We start from the raw sequence: 17,141 nt of genomic DNA on the forward strand, positions 1-17,141 counted from the left end.
TGTAAGTAGAGATGAATTTTAGGAAGTGGAGACATTTCCCGGTGGTGAAATTTGTGCATATAACTCCACCAATGTGGCCAGATTCTACTTTATGTTGTGTTTAAACACTCAGGACTTGATATTTCAAATGCTAACCACCTCTGTATTCCTGATACTTCGGCTCTCCACAGATGTCAGGTTTAGCCTTACCATGTTCTCATGTGTAATTCCTCCTCAATTGCTGCAAAAGCGTACCAAATTCCTCTGAAAACATGCTCTGTGTTTGAATCCACAGCCCGAAACCCTGAGCTAAGCCTTTTCAGCTTTAGTCTCAGCACTGGATCACATTTCTGGAACTACAGAATAACCCGTGTTTCTAAAGACACACAAAATCATATCGACACCAGCAACATGAATCTGGGCCTTTAGACTCCCTTATCATTTTACACGAGAAGCTTACCCTGTCCATGCCCTTTCTCTATGCAGAATTTGGCAAATCTGTAATGCTGAGCCGAGTCGGCCTGCAGAACAGGGCCCTGTCACAACACAGTTAAAAATGTTTTAATATGCTTCCTTAATATTCAGACAGGGCATAGAAATGGGGATGGGAGGTATTAACGCTTGTCACTGTCAACCCTAAAAACATATCAAAATATTACAAACTCAAACCCGCATGACACATATCTTTCAAGACATCTGCTTGTGTTTATGTGAGGGCAGGGTGAAAAAAATGGGTCAGAAACTGTGAAATATTTGGCACTAACTGCTCTAATTAATCCACAGTGTGTTTTGGACAGCAATTTATGCCACTCAGAGTGAACATGTAGGCACCTCTTCATTAAAAACCAAGGACTGTAACAAAGGACGTGACCACCTATCCAAGAGTCTGTCATTGCTGCATCTCTCTTATTAAGCCTTGAGCTATCTGGCATATCCGTATTAGTAATATGCTAATACTTAGTAAATGAAAGCAGCTGGCTGTTTATTCTCAGGTTAAAAAAGCCTATCCCAATCTCAAAAAGCAGGGAAAATTGTTAAAATAGACTCATTAGGTGGTTTAAGTGAATAAACAGCAGCGCTTCTCTTTTCTTATTATAATTGTGTCCTTGTTCTGTTTTAAGGCTCAGCAAATACAGTTGCCAAACAATCAGAAATGACAATGAGGGTGCTCTTCAAAAGAGCAAGCTAATTTCCATAATTTACCACTTGTTTACCTACAATCACAATGGCTACTTTGACACAGCCAATGTTTGGATTGACAAGCGTATTTACTAGCAGGTGACTCTCAATTTGCCATTTATATGCAAAAAGACAAGGGAACTGAATTCAATATGAATATTTTCTGGCAGTTTTTTAAAACCCAAGAGAAGATGACGGCTATAAAATGAGAAACTGACAGCAAAGAATAAATTGGGTGGCACGAGATGTCAACATCAACCAAACTGGAGTCACTCTGAATTAACCGAACAGTGTGAACAGAAGTGTATTTAGCAGTCCAAACTGTACCAACAACTATATTGTTCCACTGTATGAACGAAGCCATCAAAATTGTTGTTTTTAATGCCAAAATGACTGGCAGTGCGGGAGCCACCCGAGTTCCGATGAAAAGTTACTGACTCGTAAAATGCAAAGTAAAGAAAGCAGGATCAAACCTCACACCAACCTCATGCAACACAGCATAGCCTCTGGCAGGAATCCCACGATTTTACTACCGGGGATGCTAAGCTTAACTCCAGCACATAAACTTCCTCTTTCACGGCACTGTGGTATGCTACTTTGTCTCAGTCAAATAGAGCCTTATGGTGCCTTGCATAGCTCGGAGGCAAGAGACCGATTCCTTTGGTGAGTGTGCTACCCCTCACTGGCAGCCCGAGGGTAACCTATATACCAATGCAAATCACAGCTATTTGTCGGAAAGATAAATCCCATTTTAGCACAGGGGTGCCACCGATAGGTGACCGGGACGGTAGCAAGCTGCTGCGCGAAGAAGGGAAAGTTCTTGCCACAGGAGGGTAATTCATTGCTTTACGGAGGGCCGTGTGGAAGCAGGCAGGCGCAATCCTCTTGAGCTTGATGTAATTCCAGCCTTGGGTGGTTAACTTGTAAAGGCTGATCAATTATTTACAGCATTTTTTTGTTCTACTCTGTAAAGAAGCCTTGAGGGAGAAGCCAAGAGCTGCTAGCGATGACAGGCTTCATATCGACTGCTCAGCATCGGCATGCTCTCTGCTCTCCTCCAATTATCAAAGTGACGTGAAGCTTTCTTATCAGAGAAGCACGCTAACAAATCTCATTTCTAATTTGGTTAGCTGCTGCCGTACAAACATTTTGCAACACAGTCATCAATTCAGGACAATAAGGTTCATAAACAATACGAAGGGTCACAATTGCTAACTAGAGTATCTTCATTTGTAACCTTTGCTTTTAATGGCAGTGCTTTCCACAAGTAGCAGGATGTTAAAAGTAGTCTAACTTTTTAAAACACATCAAAGCACTAGCTTAGTAAATAAGTTCATTATATTTGAACTTACTGGAGGACAATAGCAGCAGATCTCATCATTCCATGCGCTTTTCATCAGCAGCTCATTAGTGAGGACACAGTAACTTGTAAAATTGATTCACTGTGGTTAAAGTTCCTGCTGTGCTGGTCACTTGTCCCTCAGCAGGGCATGCCATTAAGCTTTTTATCATTTACAGGGTTTCAATTGATTTTATCTTTCATTAAAACTTCTTGACCTTTCTATCACTACGCAAAGTTAATGAAGGCAACTCTAAGATGATCTGAAAGTGTCACAATCAAATTATTGCAACAGCAAACTCAATCTCACACTGGAAAGGTGTCTAAACTCCATAAGTAAACTGCAATCCAGGTCATCCAAACAGTGACTGATATCGTGAACCACTTCATAAGTCACGACACAGGGTGAAATTAGTCATGACAACTGCATGGAGGGTTAGCCTGCCAAAGTCTACATTCAAACAGAGAGCGCACACAGTGTGAAATACAAAGCCTGGGATTTCAGAATGCCAAGAACAATTTTAAATTAAATATATGGAATCTTCCCAAGATAAATAAATGGTCATAAAAAAATAATTGAATTTTCTTTATTCAAATTATTCAACTATAATTATTCAAATATAATGTGTATTTATGTATTTGTGTATATTTTTTTTTATTTTTTTTTTATCAAAACTGAATCAATACTTATTGATTATTGTTTATCTGATTACACCATGGTTAAAGGTATAGTTCAGCCCAAAATGAAAATGCTGACATTATTAATCATCCTCTTGTTGTTCCAAACCTGTATGAGTTTCTTATTTCTGTTGAAAACAAAATAGCATATTTTAAATAATGTTGGTAACCAAATAGCTAACGGTAGCCTTTGAATTTAATACTATAAAAAAAAAACCTTATGAAAATCAATGGATACCATCAACTATTTGGTCACCCACATTCTACAAAATATCTTGTTTTGTGTTCAGTAAACAAAATAAATTCATATGGGTATGGAACAACACGAGGATGAGTAAATGATACAGGACATCTGCAGGATGTTAAGCTCAAATTTAAGACTTTTTAAGACCTGCACAAATAAAATTAATATACCCATATGTTCGGGGTACGGCAATGTCTATGGTAACATATTAAACTGCAAAATGACTGTGAAAAGCATGATTTACAGTTCAAATACAAGTTTTCAGAAAAACAAAAAGTTTTATAAAATTATAAAATTATAGACCATTTTTAAGAAAATGGATGAGTCAAAAGTATTAATTATTGTATTAATTTAATCAACTATTATCAATAAATTATTACAATAATTAAATAACATAAATACATTTTACTGTTTAGATTTGTATAATGCAATTTCTTCTTGGTCTAAACAGAAACAACAGGCTGATTGAAAATGCAAATTCATTCTCTGCCAGCAGGTGGCGCTTTTGGAACGGCAGAAATATAACCGTTTCAACGTTAACGGCAGTACACAAAGCAGCGCAGCACCTGACTTTGAAATGTGCAGTGCTCATATTTAATTAAATCATAGCCTTTTGAAGTTTAATTATTACATTTAGCCATATTGCAATTCTGGTCTTTCTGTCCTCAAATTTAAGACCTCTTGAAATCATAATTAAGACTTTCTTGTACAATTTAATACTTTTTATGGCCTTAAATTTGATTTAAAATTATTTTAAGACATTAAGACTTTTTAAGACACAGACACATTTAAATTAATTAATTAAATTAATAAAAAACGATTAAAAGCTGCAAAAGATTAACATAGCGCAATATGAACAGAAATCTTTAGCAGCTCTTAACTGGAGTTCAACAGATTGCAATAAATCTTCAGCATCTCTGACACACCTCACTTCCTGAACCCCAGCCAGAAACTTTTCTTCTCAGCAGGCCTTAGTTAAAAAGTTCCCGCTAACATCTGACCTCCACTGCTACCCAAAATATCCAGAAAAAATTAATGTTCAGCCTGTGGCTAGCTCCACAAGCTCCACAGCAGGTCCAGCAGGGGATGTCGAGACCCCTCTAGCAGGCAGCGATATTGAGAGGGACTCACCGTTAGGAGTTGCAGTGGCTGGAGCGCCGACGTTCCCTGAGCCGGTTTTAACTAAGAATGAATTGGGGCCAAACTCATCTTCTGACTCAGAGTCCCGGCCGGCCTGAGCCCCACTGTTACCTAGCAACCTTCCCTGGCTCTGATTGGCTGCATGGGAAGGGGGAGGGTAAGGGGAGTCGACAGGGGAAGAGGAGGCAGATGAGCAATGAAGAGGAGGACCTGTAAACCACAGACACAAACAACACACGGGGGAGAACTTAAAACACACCTCCGGATAACACCACATAACCAAAATTAATAAATGAACAGCAGCACAAACATGCAGAGAGAATAAATAAAGACCATGAATGCACAGATAAAAGCTGTCTGTCTTGATTCATCTGTCTTTGCTCTTTAGATCTGCCCAGCTGACAGAAGGATTGACACAACTGATAAAACTTTTTCGCTTTGTGACTTTTCGTTTTACAATTTTCAAAGACAGATCGACAGACTAACTTTAACAAAACAACAAATGAAACATTCAGAAAGGATCACTGGTGATTAACAGTGATTGAAACTATTAATCAGCAGTGAATAAATCAGTCATTGAGTGAATCTCACAAAAAACATCCAGGTCACCCCAAAATCATAAGAAAAAAATAATAAAGAAATAAAGAAATCAAGGCCTATTTTAGGATAATTAAAATGGTAAAGATTAATTAAAGATTAATTAAAATTTGAAATAATTCATGTCTGCATACATTCAATACAGCACAGTAAATATTTCCATGAATTATCAATTTTGTTATTAAAAATGTAAAAATTGCATTTTTATTTGTAAAATTTGCCAGATTCAAGAAAAAACAATAAGAAATACATTTTTGTTTAACCCCTTAAGCTCTGCAGCATATTTTGGATTTTTTTCAGAGTTAGGCACACCAGAATTTAAGAGAGCGCCCTAACCACATACTTTGGAATAAATTGATAAAAATGGTCTCATTTGACAGGAAACTTTCTGAATTTTAAAACATGAGTAAATTTTTGCATATTTTGTATTGTATATGTTTGTAATATTGTCATAAACACAGTCAAAAAGTCAGATTTTTATATATTTTTTTTATTATTTTTTTTATGTATATATCTGTAAATTAGGAAAAGTTTGGTCTATGTTCCTTCAAGAGGTCTCATTTTATTCCACTAGGTGGCAGTAAACACGGAAAAAAAGAATTTTGTTGATAACATCTTCCAAGCAAAAGTTATTTAGCTTTGACTGAAATGAGGCATTGGAGTCTCCTTTAATTCTCTTTTTTTTTTTTTCTGAATGCAGTAGACACACCTGAACTTAAAAGAGCGCCCTAACCACATACTTTGGAATAAATTGATAAAAATGGTCTCATTTGACAGGAAATATTCAGTGTTTTAAAACATGGGTAAAATATTGCATATTTTGGATTTCATATTTTTACAATATTGTCATAAACACAAAGAAAAAGTAAGAAAAATTATTATTGTTTTAATTTAGTTGTTATTTAGAAGTCTGTAAATAAGGACCAGTTAGGTCTATGTTCCTTTAGGAGGATTCTTTTGATTCCACTAGGTGGCAGTAAACACAGGAAAAAAGAATTTTGTTGATAACATCTTCCAAGCAAAAGTTATTTAGCTTTGACTGAAAGGAGGCATAGGAATCTCCAATTGTGCTTTTACATTATTCATTTTTGATTTCTGAAAGCAGTAGACACACCAAAGGGCGCCCTACCCATATACTTCGGAATAAACTGACAGAAATGGTCTCATTTTAAAGAAAACAACCTAAGCTAAAAGCTGATATAGGATTTTAGGCTAGTATGTGAACACAGATGTAGTTATCAGTGCAGAAATATGATGCAAAAGTTTGCTTGTTCACATGAGTCATTTCAGTTTTCGTGTTTCTTTTGAAATTATTCTTCGATATTTTACTGTAATGTGAAAAATCTGTGAAGTGAAGCACATATTTATATTCCTGAGAGTAAGAGCTTTCATTTGATATATGACTTGTCTATTTTTAGTGAGTTTGTGTGCCATAAATATGAAACATCATCATTTGTCTGATTTTCTCGAGGGGGGGGGGGAGGTTGCGCAATAACGAATTTAGACTGTATTTTTTTTTTTTATGTAAAATTAATGCAAATATCATGGGATTCACAAGAAAGCAGAGGTTCTAAGCTTTCAAAAAATACCATATATGTCTAGTTTTGTGCTTCACAGTTCATAGATTTAAAAAAAATTATACGATGACCCCCCCCCGTGGACCCGTCGGTGGGTCCAAGGGAGTGGCCAGAGCTGAAGAGATTTTAGTTGATATTTACAAGTCTGTAATTTAGGACCTGTTTGGTCTATTTCCCAGCAGAAAGTTTCTTTTGATTCCACAAGGTGGCAGGAAACACGAGAAAAAAGAATTTTGTTGATAACATCTTCCAAGCAAAAGTTATTTAGCTTTGACTGAAAGGAGGCATAAGAATCTCCGATTGTGCTTTTGCATTAGTAATTTTTTTTCAATTTCTGAAAGCAGTAGACACACCAAAGGGCGCCCTACCCATATACTTCGGAATAAACTGACAGAAATGGTCTCATTTTGAAGAACACAACCTAAGCTAAAAGTTGATATAGGATTTTAGGCTAGTATGTGAGCACAGATGTAGTTATTAGTGCAGAAATATGATGCAAAAGTTGGCTTGTTCACAGGAGTCATTTCAGTTTTCGTGATTCTTTTGAAATTATTCTTTGATATTTTACTGTAATGTGAAAAATCTGAGAAGTGAAGTACATATTTATATTCCTGAGAGTAAGAGCTTTCATTTGATATATGACTTGTCTATTTTTAGTGAGTTTGTGTGCCATAAATATGAAACATCATTATTTGTCTGATTTTCTCGAGGGGGGGGGGGGGTTGCGCAATAACAAATTTAGACTGTATTTTTTTTTTTTTATGTAAAATTAATGCAAATATCATGGGATTCGCAAGAAAGCAGAGGTTCTAAGCTTTCAAAAAATACCATATATGTCTAGTTTTGTGCTTAACAATTAATAGATTTTTTAAAAATAATACGATGACCCCCCTGCGGACCCACCGGTGGGTCCTAGGGCGTGGCCAGAGCTTAAGAAGTAAGTTTTTTTTTTTTATATATATAAGTTTAAGAATATTCTTATTCTTATTCTTGGTAATATGTAAAATGTTGTATAAAATTTTTTATAAATAATTAATTTATTATTATTATTTTTTTTTTAAATTTTACAAAAAAAGAAAAAAAAAATATATTGATATTTTAAAATGTAAATAATATTTAAAGCAATATTAAAACAATAGCATTACAGTAGAATGTATTTTTTGGGAAACAATTGCCATAGAAAAAGTCAGAATTGAGAGATAAGTCGCAAATAACATTTTTTTTATGTTTTTATTCAGTGGTAGAAACGGGCTTCCATAATACTGAGGTAAAACAAGTCAGACATGAGTTTTTGAAAGGTTTTGTGAGATTGACCCAAATTACATAACAGGCAATGATATTACAGTACTTTAAAGAAGTAACAGAACAACTTTCACAGCACATGAGAATGAAATAGCCTGCTGGGGAAAATATATAGCTATACACACACACACAACTTGACTTGTTTCAACTAAAATTGTGCTAATCTTTTCTTTTTGAGCAAACCCTTGAGAGATATGAGACTGCATAAGATCAAGAACAATAGCAGCATATTTACATACAATTCTGTGGCAAGATATAAATATCCACGAGCGAACATTTCAAGTACAAAAGTACTTGCCCAAGTTCACAAAGTTTGCCCAGTTGTAGGACTTAAATGGAGTTTATACTGCGAACAACGTGTTTTAGTTTTTCCTAGATGACAAGCTGACAGGGAGTATCATTCAAAGTTAAAGAAAAATGTTGCCTTATATTTCTGGTACAAACACATGTAATTACTGCAAGGATGAGGCACAGTTGATTGAGTGAAAGAGAATTAAGAAACAATTAGTGAAATTACCATATGATTCATTAAAATGCCAATCAAGCCTCCCGACTGTTCAATCTTAAAGATGGAAGTCTTGTGTACCATACTCATCATTCATCACTTTAATTTGACAAGCCTTAAAAGACACTATCATATAATAGTCCATCTAAAATAAGCAGTAAAACTTACTTGTGCTAAACATCAGCATTGTGACCTTGGACCACAAAACCAGTCATAGGGGTTAGTTTTTTTTAATTAAGATTTACATATATGTGAAAGCAGAATAAATAAGCTTTCCATTGATGTATGGTTTGTTATCATACACTCTTAAAAATAAAGGTGCTTAACGATGCCATAGAAGAACCTTTTTTGTCTAAATGGTCCCATAAAGAACCTTTAACATCTGAAGAACCTTTCTGTTTCACAAAAGGTTCTTCGTGGCAAAAGAAGGTTCTTCAGATTATAAAAAGGTAAGACAGAGATGGTTCTTCAAAGAACCTTCAACTTAATGGTTCTTTGTGGAAACAAAAAATGGTTCTTCTATGGCATCGCTTGAAGAACCTTTTAAAACACCTTTATTTTTAAGAGTGTAGGACACTATGTGACCCTGGACCACAAAACCAGTCTTAAGTCGCTGGGGGTATATTTGTAGCGATAGCCAAAAATACATTGTATGGGTCAAAATTATTGATTTTTCTTTTATGTCAAAAATCATTAGGAAATTAAGTAAAGATCATGTTACATTAAGATTTTTTTGTAAAATTCCTACTGTAAACCTATCAAAATGTAATTTTTGATTAGTAATATGCATTGTTAAGAACTTAATTTGGACAACTTTAAAGGTGATTTTCTCAGTATTTTGATTTTTTTGCACCCTTAGATTCCAGATTTTCAAAGAGATGTATCTCGGCCAAATATTGTCCTATCCTAACAAACTATACATCAATAGAAAGCTTATTTATTGAGCTTTCGTATGATGTATATATCTCAGTTTTGTAAAATTTAACCTTATGACTGGTTTTGTGGTCCAGGGTCACATATTTGGTCGAGATACAATTATTTGATAATCTGGAATTGGAAGGTGCAAATAAAATTAAAATATTGAGAAAATCGCCTTTAAAGTTGTCCAAATTAAGTTCTTAGCATTGCATGCTACTAATCAAAAATTAAGTTTCAATATATTTACGGTAGACAATGTATAAGACATCTTCATGGAACATGATCTACTTAATACCCTAATGAGTTTGGGCATAAAAGAAAACAATACAATGTATTGCTACAAATATACCTGTGCTACTTATAACTGGTTTTGTGGTCGAGGGTCACATTTTTAATTTACTACTTTGGTTTGTAAGTACTTCAACTGCAACAAAAGTAATTGTGTGTGTTCAACACAAAAAACAGGTTAGTTATTACTACAGTAAGTAATACTTTTCATTCTCATGCAAATTGTGCCACGTTGCACATAGAAAGTCTTTACAAACAATGTATACAGGAATTCTTTGTGCTTGTGTTTCATGATGGAGGTCAAATGATTGTTTGTTCATTTGAATGGTGCAAAAACTAACAAACTAATCTATGAAAAAAACACTAACACACTATTTCTCTCTATAATATTCAGTTTATGAAATAACAGTAAATTGAGCATCTTTAACTATATTAAATGTTGAGATATCCCGTTCTAAAAGAATACTTCATTGATTTCATGGTGAAGCATGAAAGTCTCTGAAGTGGAAATCTCTGAATCAACCACCGTTCAATCTCTGATCTCCTGCTGGGAACATGCTGCATAACAATAGAGGCTATTAAGAGAGTTGTAGAACTGGTTTGGTACAACTGAGAAGGGAAAGAAATAAGGATTTGTTTCTTAAACTTGCCTAAAGGCAAAGTTTGTATTAGTGTCCATAACCTAAAATATCAGTTTTGGGGTGTTTTCGCTTTGGTCCTCTGTGCTGGCTGCACTCTTCTAGGCTTGTTTTACTCATTTCTCTAATGAGCCTGAATTCCTTTCAATTAAGTCTTAATTAAATACACGGCTTTATTTGTAATCTGGGACAATTAATCTGATATAAAAGCCAGAAAAAAATCCTTCCTAATCATGGGTCAAATCATTTTCCCTGAACTGCTTCCACAGGAAGTTTGAGTTATTAAAAACATGAATTTAAATCTCAAAACATCCACGAATGGAAAATCTTTTTAAAGATGTTTTACTTTCTAACCTACAGCGAGTTTAATTTCCCATTAATCATCTCTTCTCTGACAGAAGACTACTTATTAAAGTCCTTTAAAAGTGTTCAAAGTCACAGAGGAACATGAGCAAGTTTTGCATTCCTGCGCAGACGGTGCATTTGTCTTACAGGCTATGGCGGCCTGTGTTTAATTAATTCTACCTTGCGTCATTTATTTTCATTTCTCTGAGTTCCAGAAGCTCTATGAAAGAGAGGTAAGGGAATTCTGAAGGTGAAGCAATGAATTTTTGGGGGGCCACTACTGGCAAACAGAACTGCATTATTATTATTATTATTATTATTATTATTATTATTATTATTATTATGATTTTGTTTGTTCTGGAGCTTACTAGGCTACTGCAAACTGGTTGCTAAGGTATTCTGGATGTTTGTCTACTGATCCAAGTCAAAGAGCCCAAAGAGCCAAGTTTCTCTGATATTATTATTATTATTATTATTATTATTATTATTATTATTATTTATTACTAATAATTACGATTGTTATATAATAGTATAAACAATGTGAAAAAATATTAATAAATATTTATTAGGCAATACTACTACTACTACTACTACTACTAATACATTTAAATGTTTATATTATATCACATAATACAATAAATATAATTTATTTAAATATATTATTAAATGAATATTTATTTATAGCACTTTTACCACTACTAATTATATTAAAATTAACGTAAACAATGTAAAACTAAAAACAAATATTAATACATATTTATTAGGTAATAATAGTAACAACGATACAAGTAAATATTTTATATCACATAAAATAATAAATATAATTATTTTAAATATATTATTAAATTAATATTCATATATAGTGAGTTTACCACTACTAATTATATTAATATTAATGTAAACAATGTGGAAAAAAATATGTATAAATATTTATAATAATAATAATAATAATAACACATACATACATACAAATATTTTATATCACATAAAATAATAAATATAATTATTTTAAATATATTACTAAATTAATATTCATATATAGTGATTTTACCACTACTAATTATATTAATATTAATGTAAACAATGTGAAACTAAAAACTAAAAAACTAAAAAATATGTATAAATATTTATAATAAAAAATATAATAATAATAATAATAATAATAATAATAATAATAATACATTCAAATATTTTATATCACATAAAATAATAAATATAATTATTTTAAATATATTATTAAATTAATATTTATTTATAGCACTTTTACCACTACTAATTATAATAATATGAATGTAAACAATGTGAAACTAAAAACAAATATTAATGAATTTATGTATTAGGTAATTTATTTGGTAATAATAATAATAATAATAATAATAATAATAATAATAATAATAATAATAACCATCTAATATAATAATAACAATAATAATAATAATAATAATAATAATAATAATAATAATAATAATAATAATAATAATAATAATAAAGTAATAAAATATAAATACATATATATTTAAAATATATATATAAATAAATATAAATATTAAATTAGTACTACAATTATTTCAAATCAATATGTATTATGTTGCAAATCAACCAAAAACAACAACAACAACAATTATGATTATTATTATATGCAACTGCAGATAAAATAATACATATTAGGGGTAGCAGTATACCAAACTGCAACAACTATAAATAACATTAATTTCAAACAAAAGATGACCAGTAAATGACTTACTTGAAGTTACCTCTGCATAACTTGGATAGAAGAGAGACTTTTAACACCAAAAGGTGTTTAATTCCTTAGTCACTTCATATGTCACAATATCACAGCAGTTCTCTCATACAGATTTCTGCAGCCTTATATCCTCGTATTTTCCTTCTGACAAAAGACATAAGTTGAGTCAAAGCTCTCTTTCAGCCGTTTGCTCTTATTTCAGTTCCTGACAGACTTTCCCCTGTGGCCTGCCCTTCAAGCCCGGCCGATGACTGCAGCGCTCCTGGGGCACGAACGCAGCGGGCCACCCACGCTAACACAGGCCCTAATCTACTCAGGAGTCACCTAATTAAACGAGCAGACGAACTACCGGCGGGCCCGATTCGCAGGTAGGCTGAGATTTTTCTGTCGCCACAGCAACCCATTGTATCTTCCCATCTCCCAGGAGACCCGGCTGAACACAGAGCCAATTGCGAGGGCAATTGGTACAAACAGCAGGGGCAGCTTTCTGTTCTGCTCGGCCTCAATGCTTGAATTACACCGCCCTGGTCTCCGGGCCATCTTCAAACGTACTTTGCACTCCGAAACGCACATCAAAAGCCCACCGAGTAAAGATGCTTTAGTCAGTGAGGCTTTCAAATAGGACGTCACACCACTTAATTCGTTCTCGCTAAGAGCTTTGTAAATTATGTCATTAGAATCAATAAGACTGCATTATGGATAGTCAGTTCGTACCATTACGCAGCCTCTTCCACCAAATTAAATAGATGAAGTCGGATGTCGCATGCATTATCCAACGCATACATTATTTTATCAACAATAACAACATGGCGGGTCTCAAACGGCAAGATTAGACTAGCGTCTATCTGCTGGAGATACTGGATTTCACTTCTAAGCGCGGTTTGATGGCGAACAAAAATAATCTCAGTGCAGATGAAGGGGCATCGATTGCACAACAGCACAGCTGCTGATGGTGAAAAGAAGGCTGAAATGGCAGGAAATGAGTTACTACCACAGTTCTCACATCCATAAAATGGTTGAAGTATATGAGACCATGGGGTAGTATGGTTTTATGACAGTGCTGTGCTTAGTGGGCAGAAAGACCTAAAGAGCATGTTGAAGCATCAAATATTAAGCACGGCTTTCTGCAGAGAAATTCACAACGTGCTTTCTGTGCTCCAAGGATGTGCAAAATTTAATAAGAAGAAAACATTTAGAAGTAGAAATTGCTTTGGAGATGTACCACAGTGTTATCTTTAGGCGCCACAGTTATTTTGGAAAGCATGATGTGTTCCTGGATGAACAATTTTTGTTCTTCCTTAACCCTAACTATTAAAATCAGAGGGATATAACGGGTTTATAATGTTCTAGCCTTAAGCAACAGACTAATTCAAAGATTTTTAACAATTTATCAGATAAAAGCATTTCTTTACGCTAATAATTTTCACTGTGCAATCTCTATAAAAATATTATGCACTTTTCATGGACACATTTCAAACCAAAATGGCCACTGATCTATGTGCTGTTAACTGCTAGCCTAACATTAGAATTCAAGAATTAAGAATTTAAGTCAACAACCTTACTTTTTTATAAATGTAAAAAAAGAGTGTATTAGTTATTTTATGTTATGGAGGTAGACACATACAAAATGAATGATGTCAACTTCAGCATTTTTTGAACCTGGCTTATCTGCAAATGAAAATGAACATATTTAAGCTTGCAAAACCATTGTTGCCAACGTCTTTCAATGGAAAATAGCTAAGGCTTGCTTGAAAAGTCACTAAATGCTGCTAGATGATCTCATATTCTAATTAGCATATACATTATGTTATCACATCATATTGCCATTAACATTTGTTTGCCTCTCGGTGCTCACATTGTTTTAAAGGTTTAGTTCACCCCAAAATTAAAAGTAACACATTATCTACTCACCCTCAAGCCATCCTAAGCGTATATGACTTCCTTCTTTCAGACAAATCAGACAATCATAGTTATATTAAAAAATGTCCTGGCTCTTGCAAGCTTTATTATGGCAATAGGTGGATGTTTGTCTTCAACAGGTCAAAACAAGTCCAATAAAGTGCATCCATCATAATAAGAGAAATGTGAGAAAAAGTGCCTCACATGGCTTTGGGGGGTGTATAAAGGCCTCCTGTAGCGAATCAATGCGTTTTTGTAAGAAAAATATTCATATTCAAAATATAATAATCACTTTAAGCTAGATTAATTCTTACTAAAACACATCGATTCCCTACAGGAGGCCTTTATTTACCCCCCAGAGCCATGTGAGGCACTTTTTTATTATGGATGAATGTGCTTTATTGGACTTATTTTGACTTCATGAAGAGAAACACCCACCTATTGCCATGATAAAGTTTGGAAGAGCCAGGACATTTTTTAACATAACTCCGACTGGATTTGTCTGAAGGAAGGAAGTCATATACACCTAGGATGGCTTGAGGGTGAGTAAATAATGGGCTAATTTTCATTTTTTTAAACTAAACCTATAGTACAGCCAAATTCTCAATAGAACTGTTTTCATTTATGTGTTTTCTTGTTTCTGTTGTCACATAAAGGGATGAACATATAATAAGAGACTGAAACAAGGCCATTAAAGGGGTCCTATTATGCTTTTTCACTTTTTGAATTTTAGCCAGTGTGTGGTGTGTACTGTATGATATATTGAGATGAGATATTTAGTTAGTTAGTTAGTTTTTTTAGTTTAAAATCCCTTTTCAAGAACTACAATGAACAACTTTTTTTGGACTACAGCTTTTGTTTTCTGGATGCTATGATGTCACGACGTAAATCCTGCCTACGGAAATTCGAATCGTTGGCGGGTGAGGAGGGAAGAGGTGGGGGATTCGCCTAACTTCAGCAATATAGCATTGACAGCCGCTTCTGGGATGCTTCAGTGAGCCACAGAGCAGCTCGTATAAATGAATGCATTGACTAAAGTGTCCGCGAACTGCTCTGGTAGCCGTGCTGGAGCCACGACATTGACGTATGCGGTATAGAGTGTCGAAACACATGAAGAGCCGCGGCTCATGTAAACACAAGCATTGACTAACACAAAGTGACAATCATTGGTTGCCACGTCAAAGCAGCGCCATAGACGTGTGCAGTGTGTGGTAAGAGATTTATTCCTCATACAGTGTAGATACGTAGCTTCACTAGCCTTATGCTGGAGCTGGTTTCAGGCATGTAAATAATGAAATAAATTAGCACAATAATGATAATATCATGGTGCCGGCGATCTCCCAGGTTGACGATAGGACCAACACTACTGTAGTGTATTATTTACTCACCCTCCATGCATCCTAGGTATATAAGACTTCCTTCTTTCAGACAATTGCAATCAGTTATTATTCTGGCACTCCCAAGGTTTAGAACAGCATAGACTGAATGGCATAGACAAGTGTTGTCCAAAACAAATCGATCCAGGGGGTCGGTAAAAGCCTCCTTTAGCGAGCCGATGTGTTTTTGTAAGAAAAATATCCATATTTAAAACATAAGAATCACTTTAATCTAGCTTGCACAGATGTACACGTAACTTCCTGCTTTGGAAAGGGGCGTGGCAGGACTGAAACGCCGTCTAAGCTGCTCGCCAATTCAATGCAGTGGGACTGCTAACCAATCACAACACATTTCGTTTTTTGGAAGGCGGACCTTCATCAAACCCAGAACTAATCAAGCCATTTGTGCCAGCCTTGGGAGAAAGCTATTGTAATAATGTAAATTATCTGAAAAAATAATGCATTTTTCGAATGACCAAGCATGAGAGTATGTTCTAGTGCACCCCCAAAACAAAATAAAGACTTTGTAAAAGAACATAACAGGACCCCTTTGAGATTACATAACCAACTTTTCCTTTCATGATGTTAATCTGCACAAAAATCCCACACATGAGATAAAGACAATGGCTATGCTGTGATTTCGGCTATATTTGCATGTAAAATTAAAGTTAGAAGCAACCGAATATCTTTTAACTAAAAGCACTGCTCCTCTCAGCCGCTCACTGAACAGATCAGACACAAAGAGAAATGTGTGTGTGAGTCGGGAAAGCAAGACCTCGTGTGGCAGTACCGGCGAGTCTCAGAAGCTAAATTAGGTTTGTCCAAGAAGTCGCTAGATTTGTCACTAGGCGCTTTTTTGGAAAAAGTTGCTGAAGGGGTCTGAAAAGCCACCTAACAGTACTTTGTAGCCCAGGCTCATAAAAACGTTTTTTTTTCCTGTGGTACATTTTTTGCAAAATCATATTGGGTTGCTTCTTTCACCTTGCAACACTTTTAAAGTGAAATATCCAGCAAGTGGCATTGATTACACTTTGTTTTATAAAAAAAAAAAAAACAGATGAACGAGAATCTGGCAATGTTTTATTATGTTTATTGCATCACAGCAATTCATAAATCAAATGTCCAGTGAGTGGCGCTCTATCGTGTTTGAAAATAAGGTACCACCTACAGTAAACCAATCCTTAGACCTAAGCAATAGTGTTAACAGTGTAAGATAAAAATGCAATTGCTAAGGAAAACCATGTCATTTTAACTTGTCTTTGAACCCTGTGGTTGAGTGTTGTGACTCTCATGGGACTAACTGTCACTCCATGTCACAAAAGCAATGTTGTACCAGGTGGGCTACTGAGCAAGTTTACTAGATTAGAAAAGCCATAAATATGAAGCTGGGTAT

General features: G+C 34.5%; 1 protein-coding gene across 1 annotated transcript in view; it reads right to left on the reverse strand.

Moving 5' to 3' along the window:
• The window catches only part of tenm4 (teneurin transmembrane protein 4), a 169,972-nt gene that overhangs the window by 132,761 nt on the left and 20,070 nt on the right, over window positions 1-17,141 (reverse strand). Inside the window, exon 3 of the mRNA XM_073817373.1 lies at window positions 4,551-4,769. Within this exon, the coding sequence (XP_073673474.1) occupies window positions 4,551-4,769 (219 nt within the window). The remainder of the gene's footprint in view (window positions 1-4,550; window positions 4,770-17,141) is intronic.

Source organism: Garra rufa, chromosome 14 (assembly GCF_049309525.1).
Source record: "Garra rufa chromosome 14, GarRuf1.0, whole genome shotgun sequence".
NCBI classification, from domain to species: Eukaryota; Metazoa; Chordata; class Actinopteri; order Cypriniformes; family Cyprinidae; genus Garra; species Garra rufa.